General features: G+C 41.1%; 2 protein-coding genes across 2 annotated transcripts; one reads left to right on the plus strand and one right to left on the minus strand.

Annotated features, from left to right (window-relative positions):
* Positions 1-4,832: 4,832 nt before the first annotated feature.
* On the plus strand, positions 4,833-8,753 carry proca1 (protein interacting with cyclin A1). The gene is made up of 4 exons (XM_027999652.1): positions 4,833-5,645; positions 5,740-5,872; positions 6,780-6,914; positions 7,004-8,753. Exons 1-4 carry the CDS (start codon positions 5,114-5,116, stop codon positions 8,595-8,597), a joined length of 2,394 nt encoding a protein of 797 aa, XP_027855453.1. The 5' UTR covers positions 4,833-5,113; the 3' UTR covers positions 8,598-8,753.
* A 5,838-nt stretch (positions 8,754-14,591) lies between these two features.
* On the minus strand, positions 14,592-21,549 carry LOC114133654 (zinc finger protein OZF-like). Its single transcript, XM_027999714.1, has 3 exons — positions 19,653-21,549; positions 17,968-18,171; positions 14,592-16,396 (listed from the first exon to the last, which is right to left on the minus strand). Exons 1-3 carry the CDS (start codon positions 19,810-19,812, stop codon positions 15,336-15,338), a joined length of 1,425 nt encoding a protein of 474 aa, XP_027855515.1. The 5' UTR covers positions 19,813-21,549; the 3' UTR covers positions 14,592-15,335.
* Positions 21,550-21,923: the final 374 nt, after the last annotated feature.

A 21,923-nucleotide genomic window follows, 5' to 3' on the forward strand; every position in this document is an offset into this window, starting at 1 on the left:
CCCTTTCAACCTATATTCAACTGCAAATATTTTACCATTTTACAAAGACAAGCTATTTAATGCTCAAAAGGAGAAGCTTTATTTAGAAACTTTAAATAACATATAATTTCTTTCTGTCTTGCATCTGCGCTTGCTGAAGTTGAACCACAGATTGCAAAAAAAAAAAAGAAAAAAAGATCTCAAAGCCTCCTTCATGCATACCTGAGGTTATTATTGTAAGTACCTGCTTTAAGCCGCTGCTGCCAGAGAGGATCCATTTCTGAGAAAGCTGAAGTGGAGTTCACTCTCACTGTAGCCACAACTTGACCCTTCATCTCCATGTATTCACATTTAATTTCACAGCTCTCCGTCTGAAAGCTGCTCACTGTTTTTAAATAAACTCATATCTGAAATTTCATCCCAGTTTCCAGAGCTCACGCTGAGTGCTGGCGCTTCAGTCAGCAGCCTTGACATTTTCCCACAGTCTGACTCATGAGTGGCTTAAACCAAATGACCCCACAATGAATTGTGTGGTGAATATTATGGCTGTATGACCTTAGAATGAACAAGCTTTCATGTTTAGGTATGGTCTCATTGTTATGAAATGAGGTGCTCTGTAGTGAAAAAGAAGAATGCATGAAGTTTGATGCTGTTTTACGAGGCGTTTGAGGCTTTGCCTTTACAAAATGCAAACCAACTGTCACATAATGCAACAGACATTAAAAGACATTGAACTAGTCACACCAAAGGAGGTAAAAACACGAGGAGGAAAAGCATATTTGGGCACCAAACGCCTCTGTCTCACATCTGCATTTCATAAGCATGCGTTGCCATGTTGAGTCCCCTCTTACGGTACCTAGCTACCATAAGTACCTATTTGGTAAGTACCTAGGTACCAGATGAAAGAAGAGGGAGCTCACACCAAGCACGTTACGCGCGTCAAAAACGCGTCTGAGGCTTCAAGTTTGACGCATGTGCACTTTTGATGCGTTCACACGAAACGCGTTTTGAGCATCAGGCACGTCTGGTTGACATTCAAAGTCCATTTGGAACATCGGATGTGTTGGACGCACTCGACCAGACAAGTCCAGACGCTGAAAACGCATTTTGTGTGAACGCACCATTAAACCATTATGTAGCAGTTTATTTTTTCAATATTTTTTAACAAACAAAGAGATAAAAGGTCATAAAAATGGTCAAATCTTCCCCCAGAATTTAGTTCTTTAATTATCTATTTTATTTATTATACCCCATTGCTAACTGCTACTTTCGTCAGTCGACTCTTATGAAATCTGACAGGTTATGACCCTTGATTAAACTGAAAGTACCCTGTTATTAACCAGCAGGAATAAACTGATGCTGCTGAGCCATATTTGTCTTATAGTGAACTAAATTTCCAGCAGTTATTGGACTCAAATGCTAAATTCTTGGTTGTCATTGTGGGTCTAAAACATCCTTAATGTGTGTATAAATTAACGCATAGTTGGCACAAAATGTTAGCCACCACAGGCTAAAAGGGCCATTGTAGAGAGAGAAAAAGGGAATTTTCACTGAAATCTGAGAAATTTCAACGCTTTTTCCTAGAAAATGTCTTAGATTTTCTAGCAGATTTTCAACTTCTGAAACTCAGAAATTTGTTCTTTTTTCTAGAAAATTTCTTAGATTATTCTATGAATTTCTGAGTCTAGAAGCGGAAATTTACTCATTTACAAAAAAAGAAAACCAACAAAAAACAGCTGAAAAAGAACAAAGTTCCTCAAGGATGCCTCGGTTGCTTCCTCCGATACAAACCAATGCTGGTGTTCAGGTGAGCAATAGATAGATCATATCATACTTTAAGTACAGAATATCTAATGTCTCCACTAGATGTCAGTATAAGCTACACGTTGAACCTTTAACATGTGTAACAGATCGTGATGAATCAGCAAATTCCAGAAGTTTCCAAGTGGAAGAAAAAACAAAAAAAATCTTTAATCTGCGTAAACTACAAACTACACTTACAAAGAAATAGCACAATGTCAAAATAACAACAATCTGAGAAACATCTCACAACCCCCCCACCCCAAATAAAGTACATTAACAGCACTCACTGCTCGGCCACCAGAGGGTGCTGTTCTGTGTGCAATAAAGTGGAGGGTTCTAATGTTGTAAGAATCAATGCCACAGGTTCCAAAAAATATATCAAAAATGGCCACTTTAGCATCTTATTTAAATGAACAATCCAGATAGTTCAGTGTGGAAAAACAAATGAGACTTTTTATGCATACAGGCCGTTAATTGATAACCTCGATTTTTTTTTTAATCTAGAAATCCTAAAAAAAAAAAAAAAAGTCTATTTCTTAAATGTTTAAGTATTTTATACCCCTTCAAAATGGTTTTGTGTTATTTCTTCAATGAGCTCCACAGGAACTGCAGGATTATTACTCTGGTTCTCTTGCCCCCAATCCTTCCACCACTGAGCATTTCAATTCATGGGAAACTTTTTTTTTTCTTCATTCTTCTTCTCTCTCCTCCCCGCCCTTCCTCTCACTCCTTCGAGATGTGATCGAATGTTGCCTCTGGTGATTTTACATCATTTTTCTCCGCCTTCCAGCAATCCGATTTCAGCGGCTTGTGTGGGTTGGATCTCCTCCTCCAGCGCCTCAGAGTAAAGACCAACCATGTGACAAAAACACTGGGCTCATTAGAAAGCCAACCTGACAAGAAGGGTTTTATTGTCCTGGGACAAAAAATCACTTCCACCGAGATGCATCACTTATTAGCAAGAGGCATCATATGAAAATGGCAGATTAGGAAAATATACTTTGCCTTACAAAGGTATTCAATTATGTACGATTATGTAAACTGAATTAAATTATTTTTCTTTTACCTCTTAAACTTTTTACTTTTGTCACTTTAAGTGGAAGAAAATTCATAAATGGTTCTCATACATTTTCTTTTACAGATAATCTGAAAATTCTATTTCACATTTCACGAATGTGTTGAATATGTTTTGAATCTTTCCGGGTCATATGTCAAACAGCTTTACACATGTACTGTTGATGCTTTTGCCCATTCCTCTTTGGAACGGTCAGTTGGGTGGACATTTTATCTGAACCTTAGATTTCAGATCTTGTCGAGGGTCAAGGCTTTTCAGTTAGGTTTAAGACTCTGAACTTTGACTAAGCCATTTTTTTAGGTTCATTTGATTAAAATGATTTAATACGCATTTAGTAATTTTTGTGTTTTTGTTTCACAGTTTTTGAACTGCCTCCTGCTGTCCTTTTAGCGTTTGGTTTTTTTCTTTTTTGTTAGTCCGCCCAGTTAGGATCATTTTTCTGCTTGTAGTACTTGTGACGGCGGGCTAACAACTTTTTCATTCATTTTGTTTGTTTTGTTTTTTGTTTATTTTGTGTCACTTCCCTGAACTCTTCTATCCTGTTTGGCGTGGTCCCCATGTTGGGTTGACAACCAACGGATAAAGTTAGCGGGGAACCCTTCATGTATTCAACAATAAATATCAATAATTAACTTAATTCCTGTTGTTGATTATTATGCTTTGGCTGGTCCAAGCTATAACACTAGTAATATGGTTTGTCCTCCATCAACAGCATCCCTGAAGCAACTGGAGAAAAGCTCGTTGTGTTTAAGCTAATGTGCTAATGTTGCCTCTGGGCAGTGATGACTAATAGTCAAATCCCTCGTTCTGGACCAATGAAAACATCCGCCGCCACCTGTTCTAGTTCCGCCCTGGGCAACTGCCAATAAAAAAACCGCCACTGCTAATAGTTGTGCTGTTGAGGATTTCCCTACAGGTGAGCTCTGTAGGCAAATGAGGGGGAATTTTTATTTTATTTTTCCGGAGAAGCACTTTCCTTCTACTGTGCTTCTGAATGTCACTAATTTGTGTTGGTCATCTCGAAAAATCTCCTTTTTTCTTGCATTATGATGTAAACAAATCAAATAGAGGTGTTAAGATGAAGTGAAAGTACACAAAAACAAAACGAAATGTGCGGGAAAAAGCAGAGTACAGTGCAGTCCTTTAGGTATGTTAGGTATGGCGTGCGTTTTTGAAAGAAGAAAAAATAAACAAAATAATAACAATAGCTACATTACATTGCTTATGATAATAAAAATAACAAGAGGGGAAAAAAATCAGATAATAATAAAGTAATAATATTGCCGATAATAAATCGACACCGTGAATCATGCTCCCGACCGGGAATGACAAATTCGAACCTTTGCAATCTGAATGCAGGACTCAAAACAAATACAAAAAAAAACAATCTTATAAAACTTTTTGACACTTAATGTAAATAGAGGAATTTTTTTAATTCACTAGGATTTTTAACAGCACAGGAAGACACACAAAAAGTTTAGACGAGGAGAGGAAACATCTTCTAACTTCATCTCAAACTCTTCTGGACCCAGATGACCTACATCTTCGGTGCCCACAACTGAATTTGGCCCCTAAATTTGACACGCTTTGACTCCTGGAGTTCAGTTTGGAGCCCCCTCTCTCTCTCTCTCTCTCTCTCTCTCTCTCTCTCTCTCTCTCTCTCTCTCCGCATTCCTCAGCCGGAGAGTTTTGTCCCGACGTCGGGATTTTAGGTCGACACCGATTCACCGCCTCGTTTTTTTTTTGTTGCGTTTGAAGGATGTCCAACGTCCGTGGTGTGTTGGCACAACCACCCCATGATGCTTGCGTTACCATGGGAAACGTAGGCAAGCTCGAATTCCTCCACGCATGTTCCCTGAGAGTCGGACTCCTCTCCTCTCTGAGGGGAGGGGCCTGGAAGGTAACCTGCGGTCACGTCTCTCTGGTGAAGCCCCGGAGAGGTTGGGTGGGGAGGGCGGGGGAGGGTGTTCAAGTTCAGATCGGCTTTAACCCTCTGCTCTCCTTCGGTGCAACCTTACACCGGGCGGCTTGTACCTGCTGGCCGCGCACCAGAAACACAATGCCCCCCAGGCTAAAGAGGTTAATCTCGCTGCACTGACTCCTCCCCATGTGGTCACCCTGCGCGTTACGAGTCGCACCACCTCAGCCTGGCTTTAAAAGTGGGAGGGTTGCGCCAGACAGCGCCAGAAGAGGCTCGCCAGGGGAGCTGTCTGCGCTACGCGTGGTGCTGAAAAGTGCCACCCGCCCACCATCATCATGTGGTCAGTCATCTTTGTCCTCCTGTCCTACCTGCACAGAAACGTGGCCAGGGGCGACTTCCCGAGCCGCGCTTCGGACGCGGACAAGGAGAGCAAGGAAATGTTCTCCATGGTCAACGGCACCTTCTGCGCAAAGCTGTCCCCGCTGGGGGGGAACGTTCTTTACCAGGTGTCGGACGGAGCCGAGGTGGTCCGCACCGTGGTGAGCCCCGGCGGGCAGCTGGTGACCTGCTCGGTGGTCGTGAACCGGACGGAGGCGAAGGCGTTCGCGCACGAGTGCAGCGTGGGGCTGGAGGAGCGGAGAGGAACCAGCCGGTGGCCGGAGGAGGAAGAAGAAGAGGAGGAGGAGGCGCGTTTTGCGCGCATGGATGAAGCCAGGCTGGCGTGCCGGGAGTTTGAGGAGAGCAGGGCGCACGGCGGCGGGGAGGATGAGCAGGGGAAGGGTCTGAGGAGATCCAAAAGGGGCTTCACGTACCCGGGGACCCTTTGGTGCGGAGCCGGGAACAATGCGGATAACTACAACCAGCTGGGTAAGAGAGAAGGCGACGCGTTGTCTTAATGAAATGATCGCACGCGCATGTACACGCCTGACTAAACGGTGACCCCGTGACCTCCTTTCCGCAGGAGACTTTGCAGACACGGACAGCTGCTGCAGGACCCACGACCACTGCCCCCACGTCATCCACGCCTTCTCGTCAAACTACGGATACACCAACTTCAAGTGGCACTCCATCTGCCACTGTGACTGCGATGAGGAGTGAGTAACACTGGAAGCTTAGTTTTTGCTGTTGTATTGAATCATTAAACTAAATATTTTGAGCTGTCCCTATAGCATGATGATGTTATTATATTTAATGCACCGTTTAACTCAGGAACCAAAGTGTTAAACTAAGATGACCAGGGTAGAAAGATTCCATGTTTGTTTTAGGGTCACCAGCTGGCCTGGGACAACCAAGAACCTTTGCAAAATCAACTTTGATCTTTATATCACATTATATTGTTATTTCCCTTATCAAATCTGGAGTGTTGCTGTGATCCTTTCATGAAGGTTTGAGGAATCCCTGCATCTCTCATGGCAACTATTTCAACTCATTTCTGCTGCTGTGTCAGTTATATAAGTCAAGAAATATGTAGAAAAAAAAATCTATCCATTTAAAGAACAAGGAGAAAACAGACTGTAAACAATTTTTACTCAGTGAACTCGGAAGCTTTATGGGTTTCTGTAAAAGAAAATAAAAAAACGAAAAATAAAGAAGTGCTTGAAATAACCACTTTATACTAAGCCAGTGTTGTGATTGTCAAGGAAAACATGCTCTGTCATTTAGGGAATTTAATTCATTGGTCGGCTCATGTGCGCGGTACAGTATAGCAGGTTTTAAAATCAAAAGCCGCCAAGCATGGAGGACCAGTTGGATGGTCACTGGTGTTGACCCCATATCAATGAACCACTGCATAAGGCCTTTTAAAGTCCTGGCTCAACTGAGACAAAATAAAAAGATTCACTTGTAAATTTAAAGCAGAATCAAGTACAGTAAAAAAAAAAATTAAAGCATTATTTTACATGTAACTTGTAACTTGTCAGATACAAAAGAATCCCTCATTTTGCCCACATCATATCCTCTTGTTTTTTCCCTTTTGATCGACTCTTTTATTTCTTCCTGCAGGTTGAAAGCTTGCCTGAGACAAGTCAACGACACATCCTCCAGGGTTGTGGGTCAGGCGTTTTTCAACGTCATCGGTGTGCCCTGCTTCGACTTTGCCTACGAGGAGCAGTGCGCTGAGCGGCACTGGTACGGCCTGTAAGTATCACCGCCAACAACTCGCAAGGCTGCAGTACATCATGAATTCTTTATGGACTTCCTTTCCGTTCGCCTCCTCCGTCCTGCAGGTGCAAACGATACGACAAGTTCCCCATCGCCGTACTGAGAGAAGCGGTGCCGTACGACTACGGCGGTGTTGACGTCATAGACGAGCTGACGGTGGCGCCACCCAAGCGGGAGGAATCCAAGCAGAGCGAAGAGGAGGAGCAGCGGGAGAGTCCCACTCAAAGTACGATATCGGAGCCGTCGCTAAGGAACGTCGTCACCGCCGCCGAGGACTTCATCAAGGTGCTCGCCACCGTCTCCACGTCTCAAAGCTCCAACGCAGACTCCGACAAGGAGGAGGCGCAAACCTCGGAGAAGAAGAGGAGGAAGAACGCTGGGGCGAAGAAGAAAGCAAACAGGAAACATAAAAAGAAAGGGAAGGGCAGGAAGAGGAAGCAGAAAACGGAGGCGGCTGTGAAAGCAGAGGAAGGAGCTGCAGGAAGCAAGGCAGAAGACATCTTCTTGTCTTTGAGCAACTTCATCAGCGAGTCCAACAAACGCAACCAGTCAAGGATTAATGCAAACATAGTTGATGACAGGGAATTTGAGCTTAGAAGGACAGACGAGCCCTCCAATGACGTCATGAAAGATGAGCCTGCCTCGGGGAAGGAGACGGTTTCCATTACATCATCACCTCTGAAGGCCCGGAAGATGCCGAATGAGTCAGTTGGGGGGATGAAAGAGGAAGTCCCTTTGTCAGAGAACCTGATGACTCTTAGCACGCCACAGAAAGTAAAAAGCAGAGGGCAGAAAGAGGGTGGGAGAAAGAGCGGCAAGAAAAATTCACCTCCTTCTTGTGAACACCGTAGATTAAACTCTGTAGACTCTGTTCCAATTATTATTCTGCCAGAACTGGAGCAATGTAGCTCCACTACTACAAGCACTGCCAGTGTTCCTATTGTAGCCCCCAAAGTGCAAAGGAGCAGGTCAAAGGAGAGAGGAGACAAGGAGAGGAGAAAGAAAAGAAAGAAAGTCAGCTCAGACGCTCTGATTGTGCCTTCTGACCCTCGGGATTCCTCTCCAGAGAGTCGGACTGCGTTCCCTCTCACCAGGTCTCCCACCTCTGCACCAGCCCCACGCACGGAGCTGCTGCTTTTACGAACGCCGTTTTACAGACCGGACAGTCAGGTTACGGCTCTCAGCCCCAACTTTTCTGCCTCAAAGAGGCGAAGGTCAAAAGAGAGCGTGCAGAGAAGCAGAAGGAGGAAAACTGCCATCCTTCTCTCCAGTCAAAACCTATTTTCCCACAGCGGCCCTGAAAATGCTAACCTTGTTCCCACAACTCCTCAAACCCTGGTTGGTTGGCCGGGTTTCGCGAGCACCCCTGCGCTGCAAGACACAGAATCTCATGATGAATTGAGGCTCTTGACAACGGCCGCCCCCACAGTGAGTACAAATCTCAACGTGCTTCTGAGGAAACGGCAGAAATCCGACCAGGAACAAAACGAGCCAGAGACACTTCCAACTTCGCCAATCAAGGTCAGATCCGAAAGGTCCTGGACGACCACGTCTGCAGCTCCATCCATGAGTCCGCTTCAGTTCTCTATTGAGCGAGCGAGAGCACAGTTCAACAGGAAGAAAAGGAGGAAGGCATTGCAGTTGCGTCGACAGCAATAGGCCCCTGTGTTTCCGACGTAGCTGACGTAGTCTAGAGGTCATGTTTCATTATACTGCTTAAAAGAATGAAATCATGCAATCACTGATTGTACCTCGAGAATGATGTTTTTTCAATATTTTCTCCCGTATGTCAGTAATAAAATTTATAAAATATTCTTTGTGAGTTTGTTTGGAGAAATGGTTTACGTCTGTGATAAAATCCTGTAGAGTTGTATACAGAAATAGCTACACAAACCAATAAGGCTCTTTGAGAAAAGAAGTTTTTGGCCCCGCTTTAAGCCCCACCCAAAGCTGACCAGTAAAATCAAGACATGTGCTGCAAATCAAAAGTGGGGACACAACATAATATTGACTTGGATGAGATGTGTCCAGACTTTTACCTGGTAGTGAAAAGTATGTTTAATTTATTGTGTGCCGGTAAAAGAAAAAGAAAAAGAACATTTAAAATATATATATATATTTTTTCCAATTAAAAAATGCTCCTGCCCCAAAACAGAACTCTGAGGCGCACCTTGGATGTCTTCAGAAGGGTGCAAAATGCAATTGGTCAATAAAATCATTTATTTAAGTTTTTTCTAAAAAAAACAAACAAAAAAAACAACTCAGACAGATATAAATTCGTCCAATATTGCTTGCAGAGGATTTTATTGGCAAAAGCTAAAATACTTTTAAAAAAATGTATAGTTACCAACAATTTCTCCAACAGCTAGAGGTTGCTTTCGAGATTTAAAAAGAACTACAGCTGCTTGCTTAAAATTTTAATAAATATTTTTTAGTGTAAATTAATTAAACATAATGCTTATTGGGATGATTTCCATGTGCTGAATCCTACATTCAGCACATCCTACGTTTAACAAGATAATCCAAAATAAATTATTTTGCTAGCTAGCTGCTAGGGACGTTTTATGTTTATTTAAAATAAATAAACATGTTATTTATCTGTCAGAAATACAATGTGTAGACAATACTCTATCATTCAAGCTTGAGATATTATAGAAATACAGTAAAATTTTAAATTAATTCATATAATTCAACACTACCACATTAGCTAGCACCTAGCAGTCTTGCTAGCTTAATACTTTGTGCGAATTATCCCAGCTGAAAATGTCAAATCATAGAAAAATTGAATGTATAAACTGGAAAGGCTTGACTGTAACCTTCTTAAACTTCTTTCAGATGATTTTGTAGTCCTTAATTTTCAAGCTGTAGAACGGACGCCATGGAAACGCCGAGTATGTGAAGTTTGACAGGTTTTCCGGGTGGTGCAGACTTTGATCCACTTGCTGCCTCCACCACAAGTCGGATCACATTCTCGTCCACACAGACTAGACCTTCACTACTTTCACTTCTTACATGTTAGGGTTGTAATAGCTGGCACAGAAACCCCCTGGTCATGTGATTTCCCACATGCTTACATAATGCTTTATATGGAGAAACCTGGACAGGCACAGCAGCCATACTTGACCTCTGTTACCTCGATGTTACGAGGTTTTTCATCGAAGAACTTTATCGAAAAGTAAAGCGGAGTAAAAGTCCACACCAGCACACACATGAGAATAATATGGAGGTTGTTAATTTAGTTTATCTAAATTAAGATGATTTTAGATTCCTTTTGCTGGAGCATAGGGTTGGTACACAATGCAAATTTGTTAGTGAATATGGAAGAATATTGTTTCATAGTTCAGTGACATTTTCAGAGAAACGCTCTGCTGTGAACTTTATTTTTTGGGAGTTTCAGATTGGTGGCTTCTGGTTGCTACGTTCAGAAAGGACATTAAACTCTCAATATTCAGCTCATATCGCCTGCCAAAATATAGTCTAAACAAAAACAGTTTATGACCTGCAAACCAGATTAAATGTCTTTCTATGAAAACACATTTTTCAATTTTCACCGTCCACTTGAGGTGCAAACGTGTTGAGATGGAAATTTATATCATGCCTTCAGTCTTTTCAGCAAAATTTGGCTCGACAGGGGAGAAGATTATCTTCAGAAAGAAAACAGGCCTGTACATTGTATGCAATTCATCAAATAATTTATATAGTTTTGAACTATATAAAATAATGAAAGAAAAGAGCAAATAAAAGATAAGCAAGGATTGGTCAGTCTTAACTTAAGTATCCTTAAAACATTTAGAGTTTTTTTTGTCATATTAAAGGTGATAGTCGCTACATTTACAACTAGTTTTACACTTATATAGCTACCAAAAAAAAAAAAAAAAAAGATTTCATAAGTACGCACCAAAAATTATTTGTATTTTGACAGCTTTGGAGTGAAAATATATATATTTAGATTTTAGAACAAAAATAAATTTTACTTTTACAATTGAACCAAATCTTAAGCTGAGGCCAAATGAGTGAGCCGCTCATTAATATGCAAAATGAAGAAAGACAGTCTACTTAAAAATGATAAAGTTCATAGAATAAAGTTAAAATACACAAATTTACATTACAAGCCTTGTATCATTGCTGTCCTTCCACTATGATATTCTAACCTAGCGTTTCTCAACGGGGGCGGTCAGAGGACGGCAGGGGGCGCTGGGATTTCTTTTGGGGCCTTTTGGTCGAAGGTAAGCTTTACTTCTTAAATGCACAACACCACCAGTTTAGACTTTGATCAACTTGTTAAAACTGTATTGTGTAACATTAAAACATGCTTGGCTGCAGCTGTATCAATAGCAGCTCTCCTCCTCTTCAGTGTCTGTTAGCTTCTCCTGCTACTGGTAGCTTCACCGCATCAGTTCAGCGTCACACCGGCTGATGACGTTGCTGCGACTCACTTGTCTGGTGTCTGATTTTCAAATATTTTATGTTTTATTGAGGATTTTTATACATATGTTTTGTCAGTGCTGTGATCATGTCAAAGCAGCAACTTATATTAAAGCGTGTTTTAATGTCCGTCTGCCCGCTTCCATGAAAGGACAACAGAATATCGATCTTATAAACATGTGATTACTAAAATCACGATACCCTCACTGTGTATCCCTCAGAAAAATGAAGCAAAGTAAAATAAAATAAAATAAAAACTTCCATGGGTAAACAGACACTGTTTTCAGATAAAAGGTCAAATAATATTAAGTGCGATGAGTTTGTTGAGACCATAACTAGTACTAAGAAGAAATATGTCTTGTAGACAATAAAGAACTTATTGCTTATTTATGTTTTTAATTAGATTTGATACATTTATTTCTTCAATATTATTTTACATGTCAGTGTTAATGTCATGAGGCAATTTGACTCATTAGGACTTGATTAAGAAGCAGCTTTGTTCTTTGTAATTTCTGTCCAGTAAAACTATTAATCTATAAATCAATAATCAGGTCTATATGAAGATACAATCCATTTTTCTGTCTCATATTTGTATGGCATTAAAAGGAACTTTTGTTTTTCCACTGAAAGCTCTGGTTTGCACAGTAAATGTCATGTGGGTGAAATTTTATGGATGATACTCTAATGTCCCATTCTCCTGAAGGCAGCACAGAGCTGCACCACCAGAAACTCACAGAAACACTGAAGAGAAGAAGATTTATGATTAATGCAGTTGCAGTTCTATCCATGTTTTAATGCTCAGTCTTTTGCAAATAGTTCAGAGTTTAAATTGGTATTGTTGTAAATCTTTCATCTGGACATTTTGTGGAATATTTAACAACTAACAATAGAAAATGGCACAGAACAAGAATACTTATTTCCACTCCGATTGGCTGCTGATAGGCTTACCGATTTTAAGTTGAATGTCCATTCATTGCATTTTTCTTAGACGCCTGTAAAGATAATTTCTATTAACATGGCTTTTTTGTTCTCTGGGAAATTATTTTTGACGATAACTCCAGACACAACCATAAAAATCAAAACATCAAGAACAGTGATATATTAATATTAAAATAATATTCAGTGCAAAGTAGCCTACATCTTCTTTGATGCGGGGGGCGGTGAGAGACCTGGATAATGGATAAGGGGGCGCTGGCCCAAAAAAGGTGGAGAAACACTGTTCTAACCAGATACTGCATGAAGTAGAAGAATTCCTAAAACCACCTATTTTTATTGCTTCTATAATTACATTTACGATTTTGCAAGACCGACAGAGGAGGCTCCAGAGCGCCACGTGTGGCTCTGGAGCCGCAGGCTGCAGATCCCTGATCCAGGCTCCTCTGCTCTGTGCCAGCCTACGTCATGCCCTTGGGGCGTTGGACACAATGTTACCTACAGGAATGTCTGGAGTCAAAGGAGAGCGTCTGCAGTGAAAGGCCAGGGCCAAACTCCTTCACCAGGTTCCCTCTGTACACCAATTTATTATTAGACACCAAAAACCCAAAGACAGTTCTACTCAAGAGCCTAGTGGAGATAAAAACAGAATTTAAATCACTTTTTTAAGAAAGTGATTCATCTAAAATAATAAAAAAGGAGAAACAGAAAAAAATACTTTTGGAAGACATGATTTAACATACTATTTTAAACTTGTGTCAACTTGAGCATTTTATTCCCTTTACACAAGACCTATCTTTTTGTGCTGTGTGATATCGTTACTGGTTTATTAAAGCCCAAACAAAGACGTTTCTCTAAACAGTTTGGAAAAACTCGCCTTGACCTTGACCAGTGGTACTACTTGTGATAGTGGTGCTAAAAGAAGCTTTAGAAAGCCAAGAGTGAGTAAGGGACCTTTAACATAATAGCCCCGGTCTGCAGAGTCAGAAAGAGACTGAACAAGTTTAGATTTCATGGGAAGTTTAAATAAGAGATCAAACATGTTGGCCTGACAAAGATCAGGACTTCTGGACTGACCGTGTTTGGACAGACGAGTCTAAAACGGAGCACAGATCTGACCTGAACGTTCTCAGGAAGCAGCTTCGGCTTTTCATATTCAACACCTGCTGTCAGCTTAACTTTACTTTGAATTCCTTCATTTGGTGAAGCTAGCATTTCATTTTAAGAAGTATCTTTTCTGTAAGAGAAAACTTTTCCTATACATTCTGGGAACAGAACATTATGTGGAATGACAAAGTTAAATGATTTTTTAATAAGACTTTTTTTCCCCCTGATGAATCAAATTCTGGCTCTTCTACCAAATTCTATCAAGCAAATATAATTGGAGCAACTTTTACTAAATTTCAAGCTTCCTGTTCCACATTTGGCACGAATTAGTGGAGTCACTCTTCAAAACGGCAAAGCAAAGAAACATGCCGAGCAATAAGAAAGCTTAAGATTCGTGTTGTTAGAGGGCCAACAAAAACTCAAGCGACCATTAGAGTAAATTAGAGTTCAGAGTCGAACATGAACTCACCTACAAACTAACTGACCTACTAAGAAAAAAAAACAACTTTGTAAAATTTGAAGAAGCAGCATCTAGTCTTTATAGAGTAAAATATTAACAAATAACAAATATTGGACATTTTTCATTCATTCCCACTAGATGTTTTTTTTTTAGAAGTAGAAAATGTATTCTAAATGCTTCTGCTTCAAAAATAAAGATTTGCTGTAACTTTGTTATTCCACATTATTTTCTGTTCCCAGAATGTATCGGGGACGTTTTCTTTTATTGAAAGAAAAAAAAGAAAAAAAGAAAACGAGATGTTTATGTTTGCACGAGCTACGTCAAATTGAACAGGCTGAGGAATAAAACTTTGTGTCGCCCCCTGCTGGCGCTACCTCTTCACTACGACTCAAACTGATCCGATTTGGATTCTTTTTTCACATTTTTCATCAATAGATAATAAAAATAGCCTTTTTTGTTCGTTATGTTCTCTTGCATATGTCAGCTAGATATAAAGTATCTTGAAACCAAAGTAACAAAATGAGTCCTAAGAACACCTGCAAGTACCTGGAGTTGGATTTGAATCTTTGGGCCTGACAAAAGCTAAAATCCATCTGTCTGATGTTTTTGTGACATTTTCATTTTGTGTTTTATGATAAAATCTCAAATTATTTTCATTCCACATCCGATTTTAAATCAATTTTTTCCCCCTCGCTTTCTTTTCTAAATAGAAATGAAAAATGACAGAAAACATTTCAAAATGGGTCTTATTTCAATCATTTCTGCTGCTATTCGTACGACGGAGTATTTCTTGCTTAAGTACAAGAATACAGAAAACAGACAGAATTGAACCAAAACATCTTAAATTAAGGGAGAAAAACAAAGTTGATTTGAGAAAGAAGGAAAAAAAAAGCTATGTTGATGAAACAGCTGTGGACTACACAAATTAAAACATGTTTCTGTTGAACTAAATTATTTATGAACATTTCTTTCATTAAGGCTACTTGAACACGTTATTGGCTGCAGCTAGCAAAGCAGCCAATCCCAGCAGCTGAATTCAAGAACAAGACGCTGATTGGCAGCGAAGAGCAGAGATAAGAACGGCTGTAGAAGTTAGCTTCTCTGATGGAAATAAACTCATTTCCGCTAGGGGTGCACCGATGTGACATTTACAGACAAAAACAAATTGGTATTGGCCAATATTGGAATGGGTAGGTCAGGCTTTTTAAATGATGGACTGTAACTGGTTAGTCCAGAAAACTGCAGTCGGTGCACCCCCAGTTTCCACTGTGCATTTTAAGGTATATTTGCTGTTATATTTGAAGTTAGTGTGGTCCACCGTGCTGGACTAGAATTGACTTACTCTTCTCAATCTCTGTGACAAGGAAGCATCTCACCAGTGTTGATTCTCATGCGGACGCTCAAATTACCACAATCCAACTAAAAGCCTTTTCAGCCCTTAGCTGCTGCGTTTCTATCAACATTTGGCTACGTCAAACAAAAGGGTTGCTCTTGGCGTGGACTTTCATGTGGCTCACCAAGTGGTCCCTTCTACTCAGGCCTTTCCCGCAGATGCTGCAGGGAAACGGCTTCACGCCCGAGTGGATCAACTCGTGTCGCTTCAGTCGCGACAAGTGACTGAACTGTTTCCCGCAGGTCTTGCAGACGAGCGGACAGTCACTCTTGGTGTGGTGCAAGAAGCAGCGGTGTCGCGTGAAGTGTTTCCCGCATGTTTGGCAGGAATAGAGCTTCTTGGCCGCGCGGACGGCCCTCCGCTTCATGGCGGGCTGCGGCGGGTCTCGCGGTTTGCCCGAATGGGATTTCGTGTGGGACAGCAGGTGGTCCCTTCGACTGAAGGACTTCCCGCACGCGCCGCAGGCAAACGGCTTCTCTCCCGTGTGGACTCTTGCGTGTCTCTTCATGATGGAGGGGTTGCTGAAGCCTTTCCCACACGTGTTGCAGAGGATTCGCTCAGTCTCGGCACGAGTTGATAAGCCGGCCTGTGCACCGAGCGGTTTTCCGCCGGAGCCTTTGGTTTTCTTGTGGTGGACCAGCTGGCAGTTCTGGCTGAACGACTTCTTGCCAACGCCGCACCTCAACTTGCTTTTGCGCATGTGGATGCCCACGTGTCGGATCAGTCTGGATCTAAACTGAAAGGTTTTCTCACAAAAGCCACACTGAAAAGACTGCGTGGCCGCCTCAACCGTAGAGCCCGACACCAGAGGGAGGTCTGTGTTTATATCGTCTGCACATTCACCTTCGCAAGATTCCTCCTTAGGCGCAAACACGGCGAGAGGCTGGATCCGGTCGCCTACGCTGGTTCGAAGAAGACCGGCGCATCGTTCTGACACAGAGTTCTTGCCTTCCTCACAACTAGGAGTCGGTAAGAATCCGTTTGTCTCCTCCTGCGCTTCCAGCTTCCGTTCCTCCTGTTCATCTTTGATTTGTGGAGGTTCTGGCTCCTCCTTGGCTCCAGTGCAGGTCCTGTCCTGGCCAGGGAGCAGCTGGTCAGTGGGAGCGTTCTCCTCCACGCAGAGCCGTTGCCGTGGGAAGACTGTAGCGACAAAAAGACAAAAGCAACTGAAAGACGGAGGAGAATCTGGTGGAAAGGAGTAGTTTCCATTTAAGAATCTTGTCAAATGAAGGAAAAATAATCTGATACTTTGCATTTTCAAGACTTTGATTGTGAAAGTCCTTGTCAGGACCACTGGCACCAGTCTGAGCAGGAAACTGGTGCCACATTCTTTAGGAAAAACCAGCCATACTCTGGATAGAGATGCACTGATAGGATATTAATATCTGTATCGGTGCTGATATTGAAGAAAGTCTAGTTTGTGTATCGGTAACAATGTGCCCGATCTATAATGGCAAATCTATTCAGCCTAGCTCTATGCTTTGTGCTCTGATTGACCTCATGCTTTATTATGTATTTGAAGTTCCTAATTGCACTTTCTGAGCCATTTGAAAGAAGGGTTGTTGCAGTTTATTTTTTACATGTTGTAGGTAGTCAACTATTGTCATCAGATTCAATTTCTAATAACTATAGTAATAATAACAATAATACTAACACCCATGTCTATACAGTACAGACCAAAAGTTTGGACACACCTTTCTAATTCAATGACTTTCCTTTATTTTCATGACTATTGACATTGTAGATTCACACTGAAGGCATCAAAACTATGAATAACACATGTGGAAATATGCACTAAACAAAAAAGTGTAAAACAACTGAAAATAGCCCTTATATTCTAGTTTCTTCAAAGTAACAACCTTTTGCTGTGATTACTGCTTTGCACACACTCTGCATTTTCTTGATGAGCTTCAAGAGGTCGTCACCTGAAATGGTTTTCACTCCATAGGTCAACCTGCCCTGTCAGGTTAATAAGTGGGATTTCTTGCCTTATAAATAGTCATGAAAACAAAGAAAACCCATTGAATTAGAAAGGTGTGTCCAAACTTTTGGTCTGTACTGTATATAACAATAAAATTCCGAATATTCAGAATGTGATTGGATAGAACTGGAAATAAAAGAAAAATAGGTCTAAGTTTACATCAGAGTGCAACAAATATCCTCCTATAAGACCTTTTTGTTCAAATATAACAACAGAGACTAACTCTAAATTGTGTTATTTTGTAATTTTCATTTACTTAGATGTTAACCTTTTTTTTTTCTAAGTTAAATGTGATTAGAACCAAAATGCATCAAATGCCACTTGCCCCCCTGTGTTAGCTAATCATTCAAATGTTCTGGGGAAAAGTTAGAAACTTATCTGACTGGAAAGAGCATCCAAATACTTAAAAAGAAACTAATAGTCTTGTAATTCTTGCTCATAATCCAGCCAAGGTCAGACTCTAATGCGTGGTTTTGTGCTGTTGTGGTAGTGAAACTTAGTCTCTGTCCTCACTGTAAACCAATTTTACAAATCTGAAAAACCTTTAAGAACGCGGTTCAATATGGTGGAATCAGACAGTACATAATGTTAAAACATTCTAACTTTAGTCAAGAACTCCAGGAAACTAAAAACTGATTAAAATGATTAAAAACAAAAAAGTGTCCACTAAAAATATTGAACAGCGTTTTCACAGTAGAAGAGTCATAACGGACTAGTTCGTAGTCCCCACCTTCCTCATGACAAGCATGCAGTGTGTGTCTATGTGTCTCCTCCTTCTGCTCTGCTTCCTCTTCCTCCTGGGTGCTGCAGCAGTCCTCCTCTTCGTGTTTCACCCGTGGTTCCTCGGGGCCCCGGCTGCAGCTCGTGCCCCCGTCACTGGCCAGCTGCCCGGCAGAAACCTCCTCCGCCACGCTGACATGTTGCTGCGGGAGGCCTGGGAGGAAAAAGACAACGAACGACGACAAAGTTCAAAGGGCAATGACAAAGGAAAAAGTCGGGAGCCTGGAGACGATCAGAACAAAAGTGGGTTTACGTTGTTATCTATATTGAGAAATATCTACCAGTTCCCAGTGTGAAGTGTTCTTTGCAAAATTAAAAGTTTATTGAACTTTGAGAGGGCCAACTTGCATTATTTTTGCCATTATTGTTGGAAGTGAACTCAAAACAACAGTATTATCGTTTGTTGCAATAATTACTGGGACAATTTATCGTCCAGCGGAATTATTGTGACACACTTAGAAGTTTTGGAAGATTTAAAACAACATGAAATTTCTAAAAGCAACATTTAAATCTTGATTTTATTTATCCGGGGAGGAAAAAAAAAAAAAAAAAATTCCCAATCACACTTCATTGTGTGACAGCAAGTAATTTCTCCTCTTGTTAAATCCTTTTTGGATGGATGAGTTCAGTAAATCACTTCAGTAGAACCCAGAACTGGAAACTACCTGAAGCTTTTCCTGCTGCGCTGAATGCAGCTGAAATTGTCCCTGTGCCTCACCTGCTCAGCCTTTACCAAAAATGATTCAAATGTTAAACAAGTGACTCAGACATCTTGTGAAAATAGAAGAATATTTCCTTCTGTGTCTGTCAGAGAAGTGCAGAATGCAGTGAAATGCATCTTAAATGATTGCATCCTCAATCACATACAGTACAGACCAAAAGTTTGGACACACCTTCTAATTCAATGGGTTTTCTTTGTTTTCATGACTATTTATAAGGCAAGAAATCCCACTTATTAACCTGACAGGGCAGGTTGACCTATGAAGTGAAAACCATTTCAGGTGACGACCTCTTGAAGCTCATCAAGAAAATGCAGAGTGTGTGCAAAGCAGTAATCACAGCAAAAGGTTGCTACTTTGAAGAAACTAGAATATAAGGGCTATTTTCAGTTGTTTTACACTTTTTTGTTTAGTGCATATTTCCACATGTTATTCATAGTTTTGATGCCTTCAGTGTGAATCTACAATGTCAATAGTCATGAAAATAAAGGAAACTCATTGAACTAAAAGGTGTGTCCAAACCTTTGGTCTGTACTGTATATATTTGAATACAACGTACTAAAAAAAAAAAAAAAAAAAAATTAATTAAAAAAAAAGTGCATTCGATGTATTGAGAAGCAAATAGTTGTTTTAGATAAAGATGCCACACAGATTCTAGATCAGTTTGTTTTTGTCAGCTCCGCCCACCATAAAGCAATTTACTGAATTTTAAAGAAATTTCGTTCTTTTAGTTTCAAATGTCATTTCTGAAGTACATATCGACACACTATAAAAAAACAAAGACAAACAAACGCCGTCATGGCTCTTATTGTGACTCCGGGAGTAAAAGAAATCATCCTCGCGTCCTGGTCACGGAGACTTTCTTACATATTAAAAAAAAATTGCCCTCATCGGGTTAAAAACTTGGTGTCCATACTTAATCTGTGCAGCTTCAACTGCGGTTTCCAGTAGGCATTGAACCGCCTGACCTCTTCCTGATGCCGGATGATGTGCTTTTCAAACTCTGAGAAGATTTCCTCCGCAGCAGCAGCCAGCCTGTCTCTGATGAACTCTCTGAGATCCTGACATGAAGACATTGTTACTACACAACCTGGGATATACGAGCGGGAGGAAATAACACGAAAAGGCCTCTCACGAAACACCGTCTCCCACCCAAACAACAATTCAGAAGATGCTGCTTCTTCTTCTGTTGTTTTTAACAGTTCCCTTACTTGTGATCCCGCACAAGTGAGGGAACAGCGCTTTACCGCCACCTGGTGGTAAAGGTGCGGAGTTCGATCTGGAGCTCGAGTTAATAGAACAACCTGCACAGACTGGCGATCATTTAAACCCCACCGTCCTTTGGCTTTTAGTTCAAGTTGAAGTTATTTTTCCTGTTTCTGCACAACCTTTGATCTTGTCTAGCTATGTTTTATTTGTTTTTCATTGGTTTATTGAAGTTTATATTTTACTATTCTTGTCGTTGTACTTTGCGCAGCACTTTGCCCGGCCGCTCTAAATATGTCAGAAATAAACTATAACTCGCTCCGATTTGAGCTCTGACTCGAAGTTAACTTGTATGATCAGTTTCGATGAACAAATAGCAAAATCAAAAAAAGAAAAAGAAAAAAAAAAAGGTCAATCAAGAGCTTGGAATGCTAAACAAATTCCAGCCAGCTAAAAGTTTTGCATAGTTAAGATTTAAGATATCCCAGTCAGGAAAACAACGAGAGTCCACCCTGAATCCTGATGTCTGCCTGGGAAAGTCCCATTTTGTCCATGTCCATATCCAATATGGCTGCCATGCATGATATATGTTGAAATTCTCCTGACTAGACAACTTCTATCAGTTTTTAATCTTATTAAACCACTGACACTCAAGAGGCTGCAAAAATATCTATATCTGAAAAACGGACCGTCACCTGAAACTGGGCTTTGGCGTCATGCTGTTCATGCTCTCCCACTTTAGAGGTAAACGGAATGCAGCAAGACTCCATAATCTTAGTTTAACCAACTTTCCTTTTATTCATTTCACTGTTTGGACAGGAAATGGAGAAGGGTATTAGCGCGGTAATAAAGTTTGCGAACAGAGGTTGGACAGTTGGTGACCTCTGACCTGGCCTAATGTTTAGATCAGGCTCCAGAATCATCTGGGAAAACAAGGATAATATTTTAGTTTGTCATTGAAGTTCGCACATAGGCGTTCTCTCCCTGTCAAAGGTTATAAAAAGGTCAAAACGATTACCACCTTCAGTCCCAAGAAATTATTCTTCTAGAACAAGAAATCTTAAGCTGCAACGGACTGGCGACCTGTCCAGGGTGACCCCGCCTCTCGCCCGAAATGTCTCGCTGGAGATAGGCACCAGCACCCCTGCTGACCCCGCTAAGGTCAAGGGTGTAAGAAAATGGATGGATGGAAGAATTCTTCAGAGTTTAATAACAAGTACCAATGAATGCTAAATTTCTCCGAGTACCACCGTGCTGTCAAGACGTTAGAGAATCTAGTAGAGAAGTTGGGACTTTCTACATTTTAAATTTTAATGAAAACAAAACAGAGGTGATGGTGTTTGGACCCAGTGGCTCCTGTGAGTCCTCCTCTGTTGACCTGGGACCCATGGAGGTTTATTTTAAACCTGTTATTACAGATCTTGGTTTTAAGGTGGACAGTGATTTTAAATTGGACAGCCAAATCAGAGCCGTGGTTAAGTCCAGCTTTCATCATTTAAGGCGATTGGCGTCAGTGAAATCTTTTCTTTCCAGGCAGCATTTTGAAACAGTGATCCATGCTTTTATTTCAACTCGATTGGATTACTGTAACGCACTTTATCTGGGAGTTAGTCGCTGCTCTCACGTCTGCAGCTTGTACAGAATGCTGCTGCACGACTGCTGACAGGAACTCGAAAGAGGGAACACGTGACCCCTGTCCTGGCCTCACTTCACTGGCTGCCGGTATATTTTAGGATCCATTTTAAAATTCTTATGTTTGTTTTTAAATCACTACATAATCTTGCCCCGGCTTACCTCTCTGAGCTTCTTCACCCATACATACCTTATCGGTCTCTTAGGTCCGCAGATCAGCTGCTTTTGGAGGTACCGAGATCAAGAAGGAAGCTCAGAGGGGATGGCTTTCTCTGTCATGGGCCCCAAATTAGGGAACAACTTGCCTTTGCAGGTCAGGGAGGCCCCTTCACTGTCCACTTTTAAAGCT

This window comes from Xiphophorus couchianus, chromosome 18 (genome assembly GCF_001444195.1).
Source record: "Xiphophorus couchianus chromosome 18, X_couchianus-1.0, whole genome shotgun sequence".
In the NCBI taxonomy this organism is placed as follows: Eukaryota; Metazoa; Chordata; class Actinopteri; order Cyprinodontiformes; family Poeciliidae; genus Xiphophorus; species Xiphophorus couchianus.

Coding starts and splice junctions, on each gene's coding strand:
- proca1 (XM_027999652.1), top strand. CDS start 5,114: ATGTGGTCAGTCATCTTTGTCCTCCTGTCCTACCTGCACAGAAACGTG. Junction 5,646..5,739: donor GGATAACTACAACCAGCTGG/GTAAGAGAGAAG, acceptor TCCTTTCCGCAG/GAGACTTTGCAGACACGGAC. Junction 6,915..7,003: donor GAGCGGCACTGGTACGGCCT/GTAAGTATCACC, acceptor TCCGTCCTGCAG/GTGCAAACGATACGACAAGT.
- LOC114133654 (XM_027999714.1), bottom strand. CDS start 19,812: ATGTCTTCATGTCAGGATCTCAGAGAGTTCATCAGAGACAGGCTGGCT. Junction 18,172..19,652: donor GTTGAAGCTGCACAGATTAA/GTATGGACACCA, acceptor TTTTCCTCCCAG/GCCTCCCGCAGCAACATGTC. Junction 16,397..17,967: donor GCATGCTTGTCATGAGGAAG/GTGGGGACTACG, acceptor TTGTCGCTACAG/TCTTCCCACGGCAACGGCTC.